This window comes from Arachis hypogaea, chromosome 20 (genome assembly GCF_003086295.3).
Source record: "Arachis hypogaea cultivar Tifrunner chromosome 20, arahy.Tifrunner.gnm2.J5K5, whole genome shotgun sequence".
NCBI lineage: Eukaryota > Viridiplantae > Streptophyta > Magnoliopsida > Fabales > Fabaceae > Arachis > Arachis hypogaea.
This window is the reverse complement of record NC_092055.1, coordinates 85,091,669-85,112,827: the sequence shown is the minus strand read 5'-3', so window position 1 is coordinate 85,112,827 and position 21,159 is coordinate 85,091,669. Positions and strand designations below refer to the sequence as shown.

General features: G+C 30.6%; 1 protein-coding gene across 1 annotated transcript; it reads left to right on the top strand.

The window, feature by feature from the left end:
• The first annotated feature begins 2,339 nt into the window (after nt 1–2,339).
• On the top strand, nt 2,340–9,979 carry LOC112784229 (WAT1-related protein At1g44800). The gene is made up of 7 exons (XM_025827369.3): nt 2,340–2,652; nt 3,442–3,504; nt 7,714–7,830; nt 8,556–8,811; nt 9,071–9,229; nt 9,332–9,483; nt 9,567–9,979. Exons 1-7 carry the CDS (start codon nt 2,450–2,452, stop codon nt 9,751–9,753), a joined length of 1,137 nt encoding a protein of 378 aa, XP_025683154.1. The 5' UTR covers nt 2,340–2,449; the 3' UTR covers nt 9,754–9,979.
• The last annotated feature ends 11,180 nt before the right edge of the window (nt 9,980–21,159 follow it).

Genomic DNA, 21,159 nt, shown 5'->3' with positions numbered 1-21,159 from the left:
ATCCTCAATCAAAGTTTAATTTGTTTGTCACAAGTGCAAACCAATAAAAACTGAGAGTATTTAAACCTCGGGTCGTCTCTCAAGAAATTGCAGGGAAGTGTGCATGTTAATGGTTATGAGGTATTTTTGGGGGGTTTTTATAATATGAGATCAGAAATGTAAATAATAAGAAAGTAAGGGTATAACTAAAAAAGGTCTTGGCAAGGGATAGGAATTGAAATTCCTATCCTCATTATCATCCTCAATTGTGATAGAAATTGTCTATTGCTCTCACTCAGTTAACCTCTAACAATTGAAAGAAAGTCAAGTGAGAAAAATTGACTCTAGTCCACAAGTCCTAATCAAAGATTAGCTTTAGTGGATTTCAAGCCAACTAGCGATCCTCAATCATCAATCAACACTAGATTTTGATAATTTAAGAGTCTTCAAGTTACCAACCCAAGTCAAGAATATAAAATTCTACACTAAAATTGAAAGAGGCATTTTATCAAACATGTAACATGCATAAAAGAGAAAATAGTATAAATTGCAATAATAATGAAAACCTATAACTACCAATTGCAAGAAAATAATAACAATCACTCAAATAAACATCAAGAAATATAAAACATCAAAATTGCATTAAAAAAACTCCAAATTAACAAAGATGCATTAACATAAAGAGTATCAAAATAAAGAGAGTAACAATAAAAAAAAACTACAAGAACTATGAAGTAAGAACAAGGAATTGTAAATGAAACTATATGAAAGCAAGAATTAAATTCTAAACTAAGAAGAAACCTAAATCTAAAATCCTAATTCCTAGAGAGAGGAGAGAGTCTTTCTCTCTAGAAACCTCACTCAAAACATGCTAAAAACAAAATAAATTCATTCGATATTGTCTTGGAATGTTTCTCCCCTTCCAAGAGCTTCCATTCAGCTTCTGGGCATCCAAAATTGGGCCAAAAGGCCCCAAATTGCAAGTTACGTGACTTTTTAATGAAGTCACGCGTCCAGACGTGTGCTTACGCACACTTACTGAATTTCACCTTGTGCGTACGCACAAAATGTTGTGCATACGCACACTTCTTCTTGTGTTCTCCTGTTTTGCATGCTTTCCTTCCACTTTTCTCAAGCCATTCTTCTCTAATTGACCTGAAATCACTCAACAAAATATATCACGGCATCGAATGGAATAAAAGTGGAATTAAATTAATCAATTTAAACACAAAATAGCATATTTTCACACTTAAGTGCAATTTAGAGAGAAATCACAAAAATATGCTATGCAAGTGTATAAATGTGAGTTTATATAATGAAATCCATCTAATTCAAGCTAAAATTTACCATCAAATTTGAATTCATCAAGGAGAAGAAATTCCAATAAAAAAAAAAGGAGGAAGAGGAGGAGCGAGGGTAAGGAAGAGGAGGAGGAGGAGGAGGAGGAGGTGTTGGTGACGACAATAACGAAAGAGAAAAATAAAGAAGAAGAAGAACGTGCACACATAAATATAAATGATTTGTATAGACTTGTATCAAAAAATGAGTTGTATGCGAAAAATAATTAAAAAAAAAAAACGAAAGCCAAAGAGAATTTAATTTCTAATAAATAATTAAAAAGTTAAGATGAATATTATCTTCTATAAAATAATATCTGTCAGATAAAAAATAATTACAGGAGTATTCGACCCAACCATTTCTTGTTACCTTTACTTGTGTACATATATTTAATTAGCAATGGGTTTTTTATATTTATAAAATAAATTAGTTATTATATATTTTAGTATATTTATACATGTGTTTTTTTTAAATAAAATAATCAATTATAAAAATAAATTTTTTTATAATACAATATATATATAAACTATTAATAGTATAATAATCAAATTTTATATAATAAAATATATATTTACACTTTTGTTTGTATTTCAATGATAAAAATAAATTGTTTGATTATATATATTGTTTATAAAATTTAAGAGGAATGTTAGGGGCAGTAATTTTTGGGATTTATAGCCATCAAATAGTCATTAATGAGACTTTTAATGGTGTGAGATTTCATCCAATGGCTCACTCTTCTTTGCTGGTTACATGCTAACCAGAATTTGATAAAGTTGATGGCCTAGACTTTTCCAAAATTTAATTATATTCTTAAAAAGTTATTATAAATTACTATAAATATAAATCTATATGCATCTCATATTTTGACATGTAAGTTTATACAGATAAATATTTTAGTATATTACATTATTATTTAAAAATTTAATTTTATTATGTTACACAACAAAGAGAGATAGATATCATTATTTTTGTTGCCGTAATTATTTAGCTCTCTGTTTTCTTGGCCTATAAGAAGCCATTCTACATCCCAAGAGTGTCACCAACAAACTCATAAACAAAACACACACACACACACACAGCTTCGTGGTGAGTTTGTGTGAGTGTGAGTGTGCTACAGAGAGATTCAGATATGGAGGAGCAAAATGGTATGGGGAAGTTGTTGAAAAAGTTGAAGCCATATCTTGCGATGGTTTCGCTTCAGTTTGGGTACTCTGGGATGTATGTCATCACCATGGTTTCTTTCAAACATGGAATGAGTCATTGGGTACTCTCTGTTTACCGTCATGTTATTGCCACACTCATCATGCTTCCCTTTGCTTTTGTCCTTGAAAGGTCTCTCTCTCTTTTTTTCTCTCTCTCTCTCTCTCAACTACATCAGTGTTAGTGTAGTGATATAAAGATACACTACAATTCTTCTAGCAAGTACCCGACTACGAAAAAACAAAAGAAAATTAGTCTTTAATATATATGAATCATCCTAGAAAAACCAAAAACCAAAAAGGACATCCTAAAAAAAAAAAACCAAAAACCAGTACCGAGAACCTTTAACTACAGTACATACTGTTTTTTTGGTGTGAATATATATGAATCATCTATCTTTAATTTCCATATATATATTTAGCCACTAACATACATTAAGAAAAGTCTGTCGACTCAAATTTATTTTCATCTTATTATAGCATGATAATATTCAACTATGTTTTTTATACATTAAAATCAATGAATAAATTATTTATTTTTATAAAGTATATATTAATAATATATTAAACACATATGTATATATAAATATATTTTTGTGAAAACTTTTGGTTGGGTGATAAAAATAAAGGTAACTTTTACAAAAAAAATTATTTAGATAAAATTTAACTCTACTTTTATCTCCTAACGAAATATAACCTAAACAAGCAAATGTCTTTCTTATTTGTTTTAAAGAGAAAAGTTTAATGGCTTACAATTTTTATTTATATTAGCTAGTATACACATTCTACTAGTATATTTAAGTTTTTTTTAATATCAGTTTATAAAAATACACTAATGACTAAATACGAATTAAAAAATAAATAAATTGTATTAATTTTGTAGCGTTTTTAGTTGGATTATTAATTAAAATTGATTTTTCAGGAAAATAAGGCCAAAGATGACTCTGCCAATCTTCCTGAGGTTAGCTGCGCTTGGTTTCCTTGAGTAAGTCACTTCAAACCCTTTTTTTTCACGTATTCAGTAAACTTTTGAAAAAGTTTAGGGGCAGCAACTTTTGTATTTTGTAGTCAGCACTTAATCATCAAAAGTAGAGTGAGTGATTTTCTATCATTGGATGTAATCTCACACCATTAAATAGATTATTAATAACCAATTGATGATTACAAAACACAAAAATTACTGTCCCCTAACACTCCTCTAAACTCTTTATTCGCATATCTGATATCATTCTCTTCGTGGGCCCATGTGAAAACACCATCGAAGTGAAAATAATGCATGCATGCATGCATTTTCCATCTAGCTAGCTATGCCTATTATAATATATGCCCTTGTCTTAACAAGTCAAATCAAATAATAACAGTAATAGAACTGATTGTTTCCTAATGAATTTTAGGATAAATTTGTAAATGTCAAAGGAAAGTAAAAAATATTATATAAGTTTTTTAAAAAAATTTAGGATGAAATTATAAGGAGATTTTAGGAAAAAAAAATACTAAGTAACTTAATTAATTAGCTTTCTGAAAGTTTTCAATATAATGAATTTACTTAGTAATTTTTTCTCTTAAAAATCTATAAATTTATAATAAAATTTTGTAGGTTAAATATGTAACTTACTTACTATTAACTCAAAATAAAACTAATAATATTTTTTAAAATATTCATTATTAATTCCTTTTATATATGAATTAAACAATATTTTCCTTTTTTTATCATTTGACTAATTTAATATATTAGACAAATAATAAATATAAATATATTCACATTTTAACATACCAAATTAATCAATATTGAATTTATTTATTTTTGAAATAGATGGGACGACAAATATATTCTTGCTGCTTAGCAGAACACCAAATATTTGAGCTAGCTAGCTAGACAGGATATAGCTAGCAAGTTGTGATTTAATGTAATTGAATTCAGATGCTATATTCTGCAAAACCGGTTCAGATGATATGTGTCATACTTAAAACTTAAAAACAAATTTGTTAAAATAACACAAACTTATTCTCATCCGCATATAATGCCATAATCCATAATCTGAACTTTATGAAAATGCGAAAACTCGATAATGCTCATGTTGACCCACCACCTTTATTAGTGGACACGTCATCCAGAGGAAAACAACCTACCACAAAATCACCGGGTAGGGTACACTTTTTTTGAATAAAATAACAATAAAAATTCTCGAGGATCAATAAAATTTATTTATCAATAATGAATTAATAATATTTAAAAATATAAATTAAAAATATATTATTCAATTTTAGACTAAAACAATTTGACTAACAATTTAAAATACTGTCTAAAAATAATAATTCTTTGACTTTTGAGTTTTTCTCTAATAATACTGAAATATATGATATGTTGTTTATAAATACGGTGATTATAATAGTTATTATATTTTAATAATATTTAAAAAATATTATTAAAATTAAAATAACATATTTTTTATTTTATAATACTTTTTATTTAAAAAATAAAAAAATATTATCAAAATATCAAAAATATAATTTTAATTTTTGTAATATTTTTAAGTATTATTAAAATTATTTAGTTACTATAATCATAGACACCGTATAATCTAATTAATAGGTACTCACAATTTTGAAATAACGTGATAATTATTAGATGAATTCTTTTTTTTTAAATAGTGACAAAAAATTATAATCGTAGTGTTTATGGTGGTGATTATTGTGATTTGAAGGTAAAAACAATAATAGAATAATAAGAAAAAAATAATATTTAAAGAAAAAGGATAATTTTATTTAAAGAAAAATGATACTTTTTAAAAAAAAAATAATTTTTACTAGAAAATTAAAATAAGACGAAATAAAATATTTAAGATACAAATAGAACGTTTTAAATATTAGAGGTGAAATTAAGACTTAGTCCAAATATTAGAGATTAAAATAATATTTTACTTTGATATTTTATTTGAAAAATTCTTAGATGTCATTAATATTTAGTATTTTAGCCATTATTTAGCCGGTACAAACACTAAATTAATTTTAACAAATAAATTTTATTAATTCATGTGTACAAATTCTGAAAAACGTTGGTGCAAACGATATTAATTTATACGAACAAAATTTTAGTAAATATAGGTGTAAATTATATATTTTTTTATGTATAAAATATCTATAAATATGAGTGTAAATTATTATTGGTCAAGTATTGACCAAAAATAATAATATTTGTTAATCAGCATTCCTCATTTTATTTTTTTCTATAGAAGACTACATTTATACACCTGAAAATAATATAAATTTTTTAGCTAATAATAATTTTTTTAATTCTTCGTTTCTATGAATAATTTTTATTATAATATAATGACGAGGGAAAAAAATATTTTTAATTAGTTATGTGGGTGTGTATTTATATATATAATTGAATAAATGAATTTTACTTTTATTAATGAGTCTTAGTTTTCCTTTTTCAAGTATAGCTAAACTTGTTAGGCTTTTGGTGGTTAAAAAATTAGTTTTATGTATATCTACTAATTTAAACTAAACATGCATATGTAAAATTAATTGTTTTAAAATTATACTGAAACTCAATTATCACATTATAACTGTCAAATACAGCGAAAGCATCGATCCTCATATAAAATCATATTGAAGAAAATCCTTTTTTTATTACGTACTTTTTTGTTTTCAAAAAAATAAAATGAAAGAAATATATTTTGGAAACAAGTTTTTTTTTTTTTTTTTCATTTTGAAAACTTATTCTTTTTCCCATTTTGAAACATTTATCGTGCAACTTAAATGTGAAAAAGTTGCCATATGAATTGAGCCATCATAGCAACTTCAATGTAATATTTTTGGGTATCAATTTTAACTTTTGTAGTAACTAAATTAATTTAAAATTAAAATTTATATTGGATATAATTTTTAAAATGATATTGTGGTATCATTAAAAATATACCAAATTACCAATATTATTTTAAAGAAAGACGAGTAAAATGTTGCTATTTGTATATCCATTAAAACCACTAAATGAATATTATAATTTTGTTATGTAGCGTTGTTACATTAAAATAAAATTAAACATTAGAGTTACGAATTTTACATTAAATTTTAAATTAATTTTTATAATATATAATTTCAAAAAATATTTATATAGTATTTTGTGAGTAAAATGAAATAAAATTAAAATCAAGTATTGGAGATGCTCTTAAAATTATTAGGCAAAAAAAAAACAAAAAAAAAATCCAAATGTATCCAACATTCATTTTCTCACCTACCAACAAATTCAATTTGTTTTGTCCTTTTAATAATTTGATCACGTAACGAAAGGGTCTGAAAGTCCATGTTGCCGTGTTAACATGGTCTATAAAAGGATTAATTTATACCTCTAAATAATTCTAGCATTAGCATCTTAATTAAGAACATAATTTATAGCTATTCACCCTTGGTTGAGCATATGGAGCACTAGTACTAGTATGGATATAAAACCCTTGAGATTATTATAAAATTCATTTACATCTCACTCATGTCACAAAATATGCTTGTATGGGCAAGAGATTTTTTTTATAAGAATAAATTTAAATTCATTGTCTCTAAACGAATTTATAATAGAAATAGTCTTATTAACTTTATAGAAAATATATTTATTTTTCATTACTAACTTTAACATAAATCTGTAAAAAAAATGTTCAACAAGCTTCGACAAATCGGAATTATTCTTGATCGTCATATATACCATGAACAATGGGAATCTGTCATCTAGCTTAAGAAGGAAATAGCTTGGCCCATCTTTTCATCTTTTGTACTTCTATTCACAAAGTACTAGATTTTCTTTTTCCCTAATGGATTTGATTATTATTAGATCTATATATTATTAACCTACACATTATTTGAAATTATAGTATACATGTTATATATTATACTTCATTTTTAACCATCATGATCAAATTACTTATTTGAAAAATTTAAACTGTTAAATAAAGGGGCATAAGTCATAATATTATAAAAAAATATCCTTTATACAAGATCCTTTTAAAATTTGAAGCATAAATTATACATATATTTTTCTTTGTCTTATACTAAATCTTTTTTGTTTAGAAAATATGAGCAATAAGAACAATCAAACGTTACTTATTTGGATAAAAATACCTAAATAGTTATATTACATTATATTATATATAACAAATTTATTTGAGGAATGCTAATTTTATTTGTTTACAACATACAGGCCAGTTCTTGACCAAAATTTGTACAACATGGGTATGAAGAGCACCTCAACAACGTTTGCATCGGCCATTGTTAATGTCCTCCCAGCCATTACTTTTGTTATGGCTCTCATTTTCAGGTAATTGATGATGGAAGCTCCAATAACTACTAGTTCACCACAACATGATTATTAATGAGCAGCTGCTTTATAATTGTGGCATTAATAATAGGAAAAGTATAAGTAACTAACAACATTTTTGAACAATGTGAATTAATAGGGTTAAAAGAGTAAATTAATCTTAAATTTAATTAGTAGCATTAAATTAGGATGTATTGTATCTTTATTTGATTGATGATTGTTCATGTTGTTCAAAATATAATATAACACGAGTAATATTAGAAAGTTGGCTTTTTTTATTTTAATTTTAAATTATAAATTCTAAAAAAAATTTAACTAATATTAACATACACCAGTCTTTTTTTTTCTTTTCAATTTTGTTTATTTATTTATTATTTTTCCTTCTTTGATCTTATTTGGTTAAAACATGTAATTTTAAATTAATTAAGAAATATGTAATTCAACAAATATAAAATGTCGGACAAAAACGTTAGTATATATCATGATGTTGTGTACTAATATCCCAAGGTTATCGATATTAAAGCATAAAACTCAATTACTTTTACACACGACCCTAGTAGATACCATATTATATACAATAATTTTGAATCATATAATGTTGTCCAACAATGTGATGATATTCCCTGTGTAAGTTGTGTTGAGCAACAAGAAGAATATCTAAGCTATGTATGTTTTAATAATATATATATCTCTTGTTCCAATTTTTGGTTATTATTGTTAACCAGGTTAGAGACAGTGAATTTGAGAAAGATTCACAGCGTAGCGAAGGTAATTGGAACAATGGTGACAGTGTCAGGAGCCATGATCATGACCCTGTACAAAGGACCAGCACTTGAGTTCATAAAGGGACATGGAGGAGGAGCCATCCACCATGATAGTCGTAACGGTTCAAGAACTGAGCCTTCTGAACAAAACTGGGTGATTGGCACACTCATGCTCATTGCAAGTTGTGGTGGTTGGGCTAGCTTCTTTATCTTGCAAGTAAGTTCATTGTAAATTAAGATACGGCCCCATATTAGTGAATTACATGAAAATGGGTTTCGTAAAAAAAATGTTTGTAATTCGATCTTTTTGAATTTAACAAAGCAAAATTATTTGCAGTAATTCATCTCAATATTTTGTATATTTATAGGTTACCGATACATCCATATAAAAAATTTAGCTTGGAGACTTTAGTCAAATTTTATTGTATTTAATATAAGATTCTGACTAGTAGTGTTTCTATTTTGTGGAATTTTAGTCTTTGACTTTGAAGATGTACCCAGCAGAGCTCTCACTCACATCTTGGATATGCTTTTTGGGCATTTTTGAGGGTGCAATTGCAACCTTTATATTTGAACGTGATATGAGTGTTTGGTCCATTGGCTGGGACTCAAGGCTTCTTGCTTGTGTTTATTCTGTGAGTTATATATTATTAGACTTATCATCTTGGTTTAATTCAATTATTATTATTATTAGTATGGCGATTTAATTTATAAATAATTTAATGCTCTTCAACCAGGGAGTGGTGTGTTCTGGAATTGCATATTATGTACAAGGAGTTGTGACCAGGGAACGTGGACCAGTTTTTGTGACTTCTTTCAGTCCTCTAATTATGATTATCACTGCTGCATTGGGTACCATTGTCTTGGCTGAGCAAATTCATCTTGGAAGGTCAGTTCCATATCAAAGTCTTATGTTTAGTTCTTGCTGAGACACTAGTCAGTTAATTAATATGCTAACTTGTTCATTTACAGCGTAATTGGAGCTATTGTAATTGTTTGTGGGCTATACACTGTGGTATGGGGGAAAAGCAAAGACAATGTGAATAATACAGAAGCAGTGAAAGTTGAGGGCCAAGAATTGCCAATAAGGGATAGCACAAAATCAGGATCAAACATTTTTGAAAACATTGATGTTAATGTTCCTAGTGAGATAAAATGAAAACATCCTAATAGGCACTTTCACTAGTGCCATAAAATTTTCCTACTGAAAAAATGAGGTCGAGAAAGATTTTGTCATGTGTAGAAAAAATCTTTCCCAGTACCTATATTAATGGCTGTAGTCCTATTTATTTCTTACCCGTTTTTCTTTTAATCTTTTTGGATGAATTTGCAGTCAGAAGAGTATCTGTAATATAATAATGCAAATTAAAGTTGCTTTGAGTCTATTTTGTCCCTTTTTCTTAATTCTTCTATTATTTTTTTCTAATTATTCTCTGCTACACAACAAATTATATATGGTTAGGTGAAGATTAATCTTTCATAGGTGCTTATTTTAGTACAATGATTAAATAATACGTACTAACATCATAAAAAAATAGCAGAATAAAAAATTACTCATGGATCATATTATTTCAATCAGCATTTATTTATTATTTTTTAAAAAGAATTTTTATATTATTATATATACTAAAATATCCTTATAAATAATTATGAAAAGATAAATATATCCTTTTGATTTTTCTTTTTAAAATTAAATAATCTCTTTCCATGATTGTGACAAAAATATTATAAATCGATATGATACATTATTATTATGATATATGGCTTTCATGTCTGTATATTTAGGTATGCCAAACCTTAGAGACGTTACAAAGTTGATGCAAATTAAATAAGTCATTTTACCAAAATTACCCGTTGCAGGCTTTCCGACACTTATCCAATCTATTTTATTAGGGATCCAATTATTTTTTTCTAATTGTTATGAAATATTTGAATTCTTGAGCCATACAAACAATTGGTTTGAGCTGTCAATCCACTGGTTTAACAATTCTATTGAATGGTTAAACCCTCTAAATGATCATTTCATGAAACATAATAAAAAACTCAATTTGCCAACCAACTGATTGTTTTCACTATCTAATCGATTAAATAATCTTGGCAATTTGGGTCTGAACGTGAGGTTCAGATTTTTTAGTGTGGTAGCATTCGACCTCTTCGGTGCCAAGGTGCTGAGGTGTCGTTTGTCCGAGTTTCTTGTAAGGAGGTTGGGGGTGGTATCCACAAGAGATTCTAATGTTTAAGTTAGTAAGGACTTTAGGTAGGTTTTTGGTAGATAGAACGTATATAATACTTGGAGATTCCAGTGTATTTATAGTAGAGCTGCTAACCACCTTTATTGGAGTAGTTCTATCTTTTCTGGTAGGTAACTATTCCTTTTATCTTGGGAGTCTGTTAAGATCTCCCTTCTAGACGTTGCACGGCAGTTGCTCCTTGGAATCCGCGCACGTTTAAAGAGGAGTAAAGGAGCCGTTTTTGGTTCACTGTCTCTTATAAAGGGGACATTTCAGCTCTTCTTCTCCTTTTTGTTGTTTCTGAAAAGACTGTTTTACTTCTTCACAAAAGAACTCCTCTGTGCCATTTCAACCGCTTCTGTTACTTCAAGATTTCTCTATCTTGGTCTTTGAAGAGTTTTTTACTTTCACCGGCATGGAGGGGATCGTTCGTGTTTTGCTGTTTTTAGATGTGCTCTCCCCCCTTTTTTTCACAATCTTCTTCAAGGTTGGTTTTCATTTTCTCTTTCCCTCAAACTATCTTTTCTGATTGTCTTAGACTAGATTTTTATTGAGTTTGCTTTTTCTATCTTTGCACATTCCTTTGGAAAAATCTGTTTTGATTTCCTTACGAGTTTTATGTGGAGCGTTTTGGGAAGTAAAAAACGTTTGTCACCAAAAGAGTTTTTGAAAGACTCTCTTCTTTCTTGAAAGAATCTTCATTTGTATTACCGTGTATTACGGTAGCTATTACCCTTTGTATTTATGCACTGTATTGCCCCTAATGGTACCGCTTTGACATGACGACGTTGTATAAGAAAGGCACCATTTGGTTGTGTTGTAGGGGTATTTTTGAAAAGAGAAACTTTCTTTTTGATTTTGATGTTTTTCCCGACTTGTATTGGACGAGTTCCGACTTCTTTTAGTAACGGTTTGCTTTATTTTTGCGTTTATAGATATAGCATCTATGTCACGCCATGTTATCTTGAATTTGTCAACTAAGGTCCCTCTTGCTCTTCGGGTTTGGGTAGATACTAATGTTCTTAGTTGTCCGTGTGACTGATAAAGAGTGTTGTGATGAGTTTTGTAGGCATCATAGCATATGTGAAAATAGGGAAGATGAGAGAAGCTATGTTTTAGAACCGTCCGACCTAGAGGAGAGAGTGTGTTTCCCCCTTTAGAGGATTCTGAACGACCTTTCTTCTATGCCTATGATTGTTTCTTACTAGGCTAGGTATCCGACTTCCCTTTACAGATTTCGAGATGGATGTGTTGCGGTCTTCTGACCTTGCCCCTTCTCAATTATACCCGAACTCTTGGGCTTTTATGAAAATGTACCAGCTCCTGTATCGGGATTTGGATATATGACCTGCTTTAAACGTCTTCTTCTATCTCTTTGTTGCAACAAAGCCCAATAGTTCCACAAAGAAGTCGGGGTGGATATCCTTTCGAGCTGTACAAGGTCGGAAGGTTTTTTTCTATCTTCGATGATTCTTTTCATGATTTCAAAAATTACTTTCTTAAGGTCTGGGGTGCTGAAGGTGTCCAACCTTTCTTTTTTCCCGAGAACCAAGAACCTCCTTTTCCCCTATATTGGCAAGATACCCTTGTAACCGTTAGGTATGATCTAGCCGAGTTAGACGACCTAGAGAGGGGTGTTGTAGATCTTTTGTTGGATACATGGGGCCAAGCTCCCCATTTGGATACAAAAAGATATTTGGGAGATCCCAGCCTTCTGAAGGCCGATCTCGATAGTTCTTGTAACAACCCAATTTCTGGTACGTCATGATCATACTAGAAACTGAGCGCTACCAACTTGTCTTCCTAATCATTATCTATTATTTATTATATGAGCCTGTTTCGTTGTTAAAAGTGTAGTTATTTTGCGAGGTACTTTTTTTTGAAAACATTTAGATTAATAAATAGAATCATTCATAATCAATTCACAAATGATAACAGATAAAATAGTTATAAACAACCACACATAAGTACATCACAAGTAGTTGACAATATTCGGTGATCCAGCCTTTATTAGAGTAAAGATCTTTAGTTAGAACACCCCTAGATATAGCTAGATAATAACCATATACATATATATACATACAACATCCCAGGCCTTGACCTGTTCAAGAAGTTCCTAAGCTGGCACTCAGGCTAGCCTAGACTCTATACTCACCTAGTCCCTCTAGACTACTAAAGCGAGGGAAAGTACGTTCTAAGTCTTCAAAACTCAAGTCAGGTGGAACGTCATCAAAAGGTGGAACATCATCTACTACTCCTCTGCACAATTAGACATTGCCATATGACGTCTCTCTGGTACCTCATCAAGTAGCCACGAAACAGGAGTCTCGCACATAGGATTTAGGTTAAAGTTTGCATACAAACTGGGTGCAGACGTTGGCTGATCTCACAGTATATACATATAGACAGATAACGGAGTTCATCTAGACTCAGAAGACTACCTAGAGCGGAATCTTCTTTGCGGAATGATCATCAACAAACTACAGAAGGGTACTCTTGCTTCCATCTGAAGGGGGGAGGGAGAGAGAAGGGATAAGAACTGGGAAGTTCTTAGTAGGGCCGGGGTTATTAGTTACGTTCATTAATTCTGTGTTGTTTCACAGACGAATAGCAGAATACAGAGAAGAAGTAAACAAAAGATACAGATAAATAGAGAAAAGAGAGAAAATAGAAAATAGAATACAGACAGAATAATACAAGAAAATAAAACACAGATACAAAGAATATAACACAAACAAAGAAAGTATACATTCATACAATAATCATAACAGAGGAAACACACAACCAAGTATGATGCATGTCTAGCCCTAGTGTAGGTAATGAGCTCATTTGTCGGTTATATACCTGCTCCTGACGTTACCCAGCAACCTTTGTCTGGATAAGGCTTTCCTGTTGGCAATACCCACTACAAACAACCTTTGTCTTGCAAGGTATCCACTACAAGCAAGCATTGTCTTGTAGGGCGGCACTTATTAGCCGATATACGCCCAACACACTCACTATAAGCAACCTTTGTCTTATAGGGGTATAACACACTCACTGTAAGCAACCTCCGTCTTACATGAGTACAACACACTCACTGTAAGCAACCTCTGTCTTACAGAAGTACTCTTTAACTATGTGTATCTCGATACCTCTGTAAGCAACCTTTGTCTTACAGAATAGCATTATAGCTAAGTATCCCAGGAAAGCGTTCTTAGTGGCTGCACCACCAACTATCTGACTGGCTTAATGAAGTAGATGAACATACAAATATATCTGGAGTTGCTTTAATGCAACAAACGACCTTTCAACAGGCCCTCTGCTTGTTCTCTAATCTCTTTATCATATTACTCTTTTCACTTTGTCTCTTTACTCTATTCTGATTACTTTTTTCTCTGTATCTCTTTACTCTACTCTGATTACTCTTTTCTCTATAGCTATATTACTCTTTTCTTTTTATCTCTTTAGTCTTCTCTGGTTACTCTTTTCTCTGTGTCTCTCTACTCTACTCTGGTTTCTCTGTTTAACGTATGTATTTAAAGTTTATGTAAATTTTGGTATGAATAGTTAGCCTGTCCCAAGTATAGGTTCATTAAGTCTATACTGAAACAGTTTAACTTTTCATATTATACCTAACCCTAGGCTCAACTTAAGAGCTAACTATATTTCTCCTAGTTCGTTCGCTAATCTCTGTTTGATTTTGTCATTAAAACTTTACAGACTTTTTCTTCGACTTTTATTTTTTCTTTAACTTTTTTATCTTTCCTTTGTCTTTGCCTCACTAATATGTTATTACCACTCCCTAAGTATTTTATGAAGGTAATTATGAGATTCTAAAATTAAAGTTGTCTTTCTAAAACTTTTACAAAAAACTGCATTTTCTGTATTATTTTATTATTTTATTAAAATATTATTTTTAATTAAATATTATTATTTAATATTTTATTATTATTTATTATTTTATTAATATATTTTCGAAAATTTTGCCTTTTTACCTTTTAACCTTTAAAATTCACTTTTTACCACCCGTAACTTTTAATATTTCTACTTTAACCACCCCAACTTTTAGAAATTACAAAATAACCCCCCAAACACCAAAATATTTACTTCCTTGCCCTTTTATGGATCAAAAAGGTGTTCTTCATTTTTCTTCACTACACTCAAAGTGTTCTTTGTGTTCTTCGTAAATTTTTTAGATTCTTTCTTTGTTTTTACCCGTTTTTCAATCTTTTCAGTAATCGATGTTTACCAAAATTTATAATAAATTAGCAGCCACTAAAATCCCATCTTTTCTACTTGATTTCAACACTAAATCAACCGTAATTTAAGTCCTAAGGTTCATTTTTCTAGCTGCACTCAAGAACATGTTTAATAGCTTGAATATAATCAAATTTCATCAAAATTTCAACAAACTTTCACCAAGAATAGCTCATATAAGTAATAAACTCCAATTTGGTGGTTTATCTTGTGCTTAATTTGGTGGGTTTTATCAACTTTTTCTCACATTTATTCAATGAAATAGCATATTTTTGTAATTCTTCCTAAATTTGTGCTTAAGTGTGAAAACATGCTTTTTAGGCCTTTAAATTGCTAATTTTAATTCACTTTAATTCCATTCGATGCCTTGATATGTTTGTTGAGTGATTTCAGATTCATAAGGCAAGTATGGGATGGAAGAAGTGAAGAGAAAAGTATGCAAAGTGGAGAATTCATGAAGAAATGAGCATATGAGAATTAAGGGCCACACGCACGCGTCATCCACGCGTACGCGTGAAAAGAAGATCTTCATGCCCTAGCGCACGCATCCCTCACGAGTATGCGTGAAGAGGGAATTTGCCAGTGACGCGCACGTGTCGTCTACGTGCACGCGTGACAAGAGGCAGGTGACCTCATTAAAGTGAATTTGCTGGGGGTGATTTCTGAGCTTCCCAGGCCCAAATCCAACTTGTTTCTGAGGGTATTTCATACAGAATTGAAGATTGGACAAAAGGGGAGCAATTAGTTTTAGGTTAGCATCATGTAGGTTTGTTTTCTAGAGAGAAAAGCTCCATTTTCTCTCTAGAATTAGGGTTCTTAGGTATTTACATCTTAGATCTAGGTTTTAATTCTTGTTTTCCTTTAGTTTCCTTGTGATTTCTTGTTTCCACATCTTCATTCTCTTAGTTTGTAGTGTTAATTTCCCTTTTCATGCCTCTTTTATGTTTATGAATTATTGTTGGATTTGAATTTTCTTTAATGCAATTTGATGTTTGAGGTTCTTTTATTGTTTATTTGAGTTGCTATTGTTAATTTCTTGTATTTGGTAGTTGTAGAATTTATATTTCTCATAATTTATTATGCTTTCCTTTTATGCCCTCCAAGTGTTTGATAAAATGCTTGGTTGGATTTTAGAGTAGATTTTTTAGCATTCTTGGCTTGGAAAAAGAAATTAGGTGATCTTGAGTCATGAATACCCAACTCATGTTGGTGATCTAGAGTGATTAGTTAATATTATTTCCATTGACTCTAATCTCTTGCTAATTCAATTAGTAAGTTGATTAGGACTTTTGGATTGAGATTAACTAGTCCTATTTGACTTTCTCCCTATGTTGAAATTAACATTGTACCTTCTTCCGATGTTGGAGATGATGAAATAGGATTAGCTCTTGTTAATCATTGTATGACTAGGATAGAAAGCCTTAATTCTCAATCCTTGCCATGAATGTCTCTCTTTATTAATTACTTTCTTTAGTTGTTTGCATTATTTTCTTGCCATTTATTTTCTTGCCCCTTTTACCAAATCAAACCCCCTTTGTTCCTTCATAGCCAATAATTGATCACTTCATTGCAATTCCTTGTGAGGCGACCTGAGGTTTGAATACTTCGGTTAATTTTTATTGGGTTTTGTACTTGTGACAACCAAACATATTTAAAATTTGATTGATAATTCTTAGATGGTTTGGAACTATACTTACAACGAAGAAATTCCGTTTCTATTAAGAGAAATTTCTAAACCGACAATAAATCTAACTATCAATAAGCAATCAATTTCAAGCATAACCAAAGCATACAACAATCACCCAACTCAAACACAATTAATCAAGATTAATTTTACCAAACCCTACCTTGATTTGCTGCCTCAAATCCGGTTATGCTTTTAGGTGTTCTTTTTGCACTTTTTCCTCCTAAAACACATCAAGAACAACTTTGAATCCATAAAACCTCAACTGACCAAACCTTAACCAACATGTTAGAAAGAGATTACTCACATTAAAAATTCTAGGAATTGAAGAATCTTGGCTCACAAGTCAAGCTAAGCAAGAGATCTAAGGAAGAACATCAAGAAGACACATGTTTAGCATGGTTTTCCTTGAAAACTGAATTGAAGAGGGAGGGAGACAGCCATCTCACTTATTTCCAGCCTTGATATGTTATATGGTTATGTAGAGAAAGAAGAGATGATCATTTTGGTTGGATATGAATTTTGATTTGAGTTTTACTTCAGAAGAAATCAAGCTTTGAAGATTTGGAACTAAGAACTTTTCTCTCTTTTTCTCTCTAACTATTTTCGGCCACAAGGAGCAAATGAGACAGCCTTGGAGGTCTTGGGGGTGTAAGGTGAGTTGTGATTGGTTGGCTTGGAGGTGGATTAAAATAATATTAAAATATCTCTGGTATATTGATGAGCGGATAATTTATACGCTTTTTGGCATTGTTTTTACATAGTTTTTAGTATGATTTGATTATATTTTAGTATATTTTTATTAGTTTTTAAATAAAAATCACATTTCTGGAATTTACTATGAGTTTGTGTATTTTTCTGTGATTTCAGGTATTTTCTGGCTGAAATTGAGGGACCTGAGCAAAAATCTGATTCAGAGGCTGAAAAAGGACTGCAGATGCTGTTGGATTCTAACCTCCCTGCACTCAAAGTGGATTTTTCGGAGCTACAGAAGTCCAAATGGCGCGCTCTCAATTGCGATGGAAAATAGACATCCAGGGCTTTCCAAAAATATATAATAGTACATACTTTGCCTGAGTTTAGATGATGAAAACTGGCGTTCAACGCCAGTTCTCTGCCCTATTCTGGCGTTAAACGCCAGAAACAGGTTACAAGTTGGAGTTAAACGCCCAAAACAGGTTACAACCTGGCGTTTAACTCCAGAAATAGCCTAGGCACGTGTAAAGCTCAAGTCTCAGCCCCAGCACATACCAAGTGGGCCCCGGAAGTGGATTTCTGCACTATCTATCATAGTTTACTCATTTTCTATAAACCTAGGTTACTAGTTTAGTATTTAAACTTTTAGAGATTTATTTTGGATCTCATGACATTTTCACGTTTTACATTGTATCTCTACGACATGAGTCTCTAAACTCCATGATTGGAGGTGAGGAGCTCTGCTGTGTCTCGATGAATTAATGCAATTACTTCTGTTTTCTATTCAATCACGCTTGTTTCTGTTCTAAGATACTCGCTTGTACTTAACTGTGATGAATGTGATGATCTGTGACACTCATCATCATTCTCAACCTATGAACACGTGCCTGACAACCACTTCCATTCTACCTTAGATTGAGTGTGTATCTCTTAGCCTCTTGGTTCATGATCAGAGTCTTCGTGGTATATGCTAGGATTATTGGTGGCCATTCCTGAGATCCGAAAAGTCTAAACCTTATCTGTGGTATTCCAAGTAAGATCTGGGATAGGATGACTATGACAAGCTTCAAACTCGCGAGTGCTGGGCGTAGTGACAGACGCAAAAGGATCAATGGATCCTATTCCAACATGAGTGAGAACCGACAGATAATTAGCCGTGCGGTGACAGCGCATTTGGACCATTTTCACTGAGAGGATGGATGGTAGCCATTGACAACGGTGATCTACCTACATACAGCTTGCCATGGAAGGAGACCTGCGTGCGTGAAGAAGAAGACAGTAGGAAAGCAGAGATTCAGAAGACAGAGCATCTCCAAAACCTCAATCTGTTCTCCATTACTGCATAACAAGTACTATTTAATTTATGCATTTTATTCTTCATAAATATAATCACTCTTATCATTAATCTCCTGATTAAGATTTACAAGAAAACCATAGATTGCTTCAAGCCAACAATCTCCGTGGGATCGACCTTTACTCACGTAAGGTATTACTTGGACGACCCAGTGCACTTGCTGGTTAGTGGTACGAGTTGTGAAGAGTGTGATTCACAATTCGTGCACCAAGTTTTTGGCACCGTTGCCGGGGATTGTTTGAGTTTGAACAACTGACGGTTCATCTTGTTGCTTAGATTAGAAAAATTTTGTCTTTTGGATCAGAGTCTTTTATTTTCTTTTCAAAAATTTTCCAAAAATTTATTATTTTTCTTTATTAATCTTTAGAGTTTTTTGTTTCAGTCTAGTTGCATGTTTTAAGTTTGGTGTCCTTTGTATTTTTGTCATCCAAAAAAAATAGTTTTTCTCTGTTTAATCCTTGCATTTGTTGAATGTGTCTATGTTCTTGTGAATAGTTGCTCCTTTGAGTCTTTCTTTCTAAAATCTTTTCAAAAATAATTTTTCTTTGATTAAATCTTGTGTCAAGTTTTAAGTTTGGTGTTTCCTTGTTAGTTTTTATTTAATTTTCGAAAATTTATTTTTGGTTTTCTAAAAATTTTAGGTTTGGTGTTCTTTTTTTTGTTATTGAGTCCTTTGAGTCTTTGAATTTTTGTTCTTCGTGTTCTTGTAAATCTTCAAGGTGTTCTTGAGTCTTGCTTGTGTTTTGATCTTAAAATTTTTATGTTTGGCGTTCCTTGGTGTTTTTCCTCCAAATTTTCGAAAATAAGGAGCATTAGATCTAAAAATTTTAAGTTTTGTGTCATTTTATTGTTTTTCTCTTTCCTCATTGAATTCAAAAAAATATATTTTCTCTTTATTTTAAGTAATTTTCGAAATTTACAAAAGAATTTCAGATTTTTATTTTAAAATTTCAACTCTATCTTATCTTAGTTTTAAAAAAAAAATTTCGAAATTCAAATCTTTTTCAAAAAAAAAAAAAAATCATATCTTTTTCAAAAACTTATCTTATCTTATTTCAAATTTCAAATTTCAACTTCCAAAATTCAAAATTAAAATTTTAAAATTCAAATTTCAAAATTTAAAATTCAAAATTTAATTTTCAAATTTAAAAATAAAATCTTTTTAAAATTTAAATCTTTTTCAAATCATTATCTTATATTGTTGACTTTTCCAAAAATTCAAAACTCAAAATTTAAAATTTCAAAGTTAAAATTTCAAATTTTAAATTTCAAATTTTAAATTTCAAATTTCAAAATTTAAATTTCAAAACTTTTTAATTTAAATTCCTTATCTTCTCTTACCTAGCCTATCTTATCTTTTCTAATCTCAAATCTTAAAATCAAATCTTTTTCATATCTTTTCTTTTTTTTATTTATTTTATTTTATTTTCTTACAAGTATCTTTAAATTTAAGACATATCTTTTTCAAAACTTCCTAACCGATTTCTCTCTCTTCATTTTTTCGAAAATCCTCACCCATATTTTTTTCAAATCTTTTTAATTAATTAATTTAGTTTTTAATTTTCTTTTATTTCTTTTTCTTCTAATTTTCAAAATTATAGTCAATTTTTCATTTATTTTATTTTATTTTATTTTAATCTCGGTTTTCAAAAAAAAATTATTTTATTTGCAATCCGCATCATCTCCCTTTCTCCATCATGGACCTAGGTGGAAATGAACAGTCTAGAAGGACTCTGGGGTCATATGCTAACCCCACTACTGCTGGATATGGGAGTAGCATCTGTATACCTCCCATCAAAGCAAGTATTTTTGAGCTAAATTCTCAGCTCATTATCATGGTGCAGCAAAATTGCCAGTATTCCGGTCTTCCACAGGAAGAACCTACTGAGTTTCTGGCACAGTTCTTGCAAATTGTTGACACAGTGTGTGACAAGGAGGTAGATCAGGACGTATACAGGCTGTTACTGTTTCCATTTGCTGTAAAAGATCAAGCTAAGAGGTGGTTAAATAACCAACCCACAGCAAGCATAAGGACATGGAAACAGTTATCAGACAAATTCCTGAATCAATATTTTCCTCCAAAAAGAATGACACAGCTAAAGCTGGACATCCAAGGCTTTAAACAAGAGGATGATGAATTCCTTTATAACGCCTGGGAGAGGTACAGAGGGATGCTAAGGAAATGCCCCTCTGAAATATTTTCAGAGTGGGTGCAATTAGACATCTTCTACTATGAGCTTACAGAAAAAGCTCAGATATTTCTAGACCACTCACCTGGTGGATCTATACACATGAGAAAGACTATTGAAGAGGCTCAAGAGCTTATTGATATAGTTGCTAGAAATCAGCATCTGTACATAG

What these genes read in the sequence shown, in the direction of transcription:
- LOC112784229 (XM_025827369.3), top strand. Translation starts at nt 2,450, where the DNA reads ATGGAGGAGCAAAATGGTATGGGGAAGTTGTTGAAAAAGTTGAAGCCA. An exon ending in TTCTTGCTTGTGTTTATTCT is followed by an intron (nt 9,230 to 9,331) that starts GTGAGTTATATA and finishes CTCTTCAACCAG; the next exon opens with GGAGTGGTGTGTTCTGGAAT. An exon ending in GAGCAAATTCATCTTGGAAG is followed by an intron (nt 9,484 to 9,566) that starts GTCAGTTCCATA and finishes GTTCATTTACAG; the next exon opens with CGTAATTGGAGCTATTGTAA.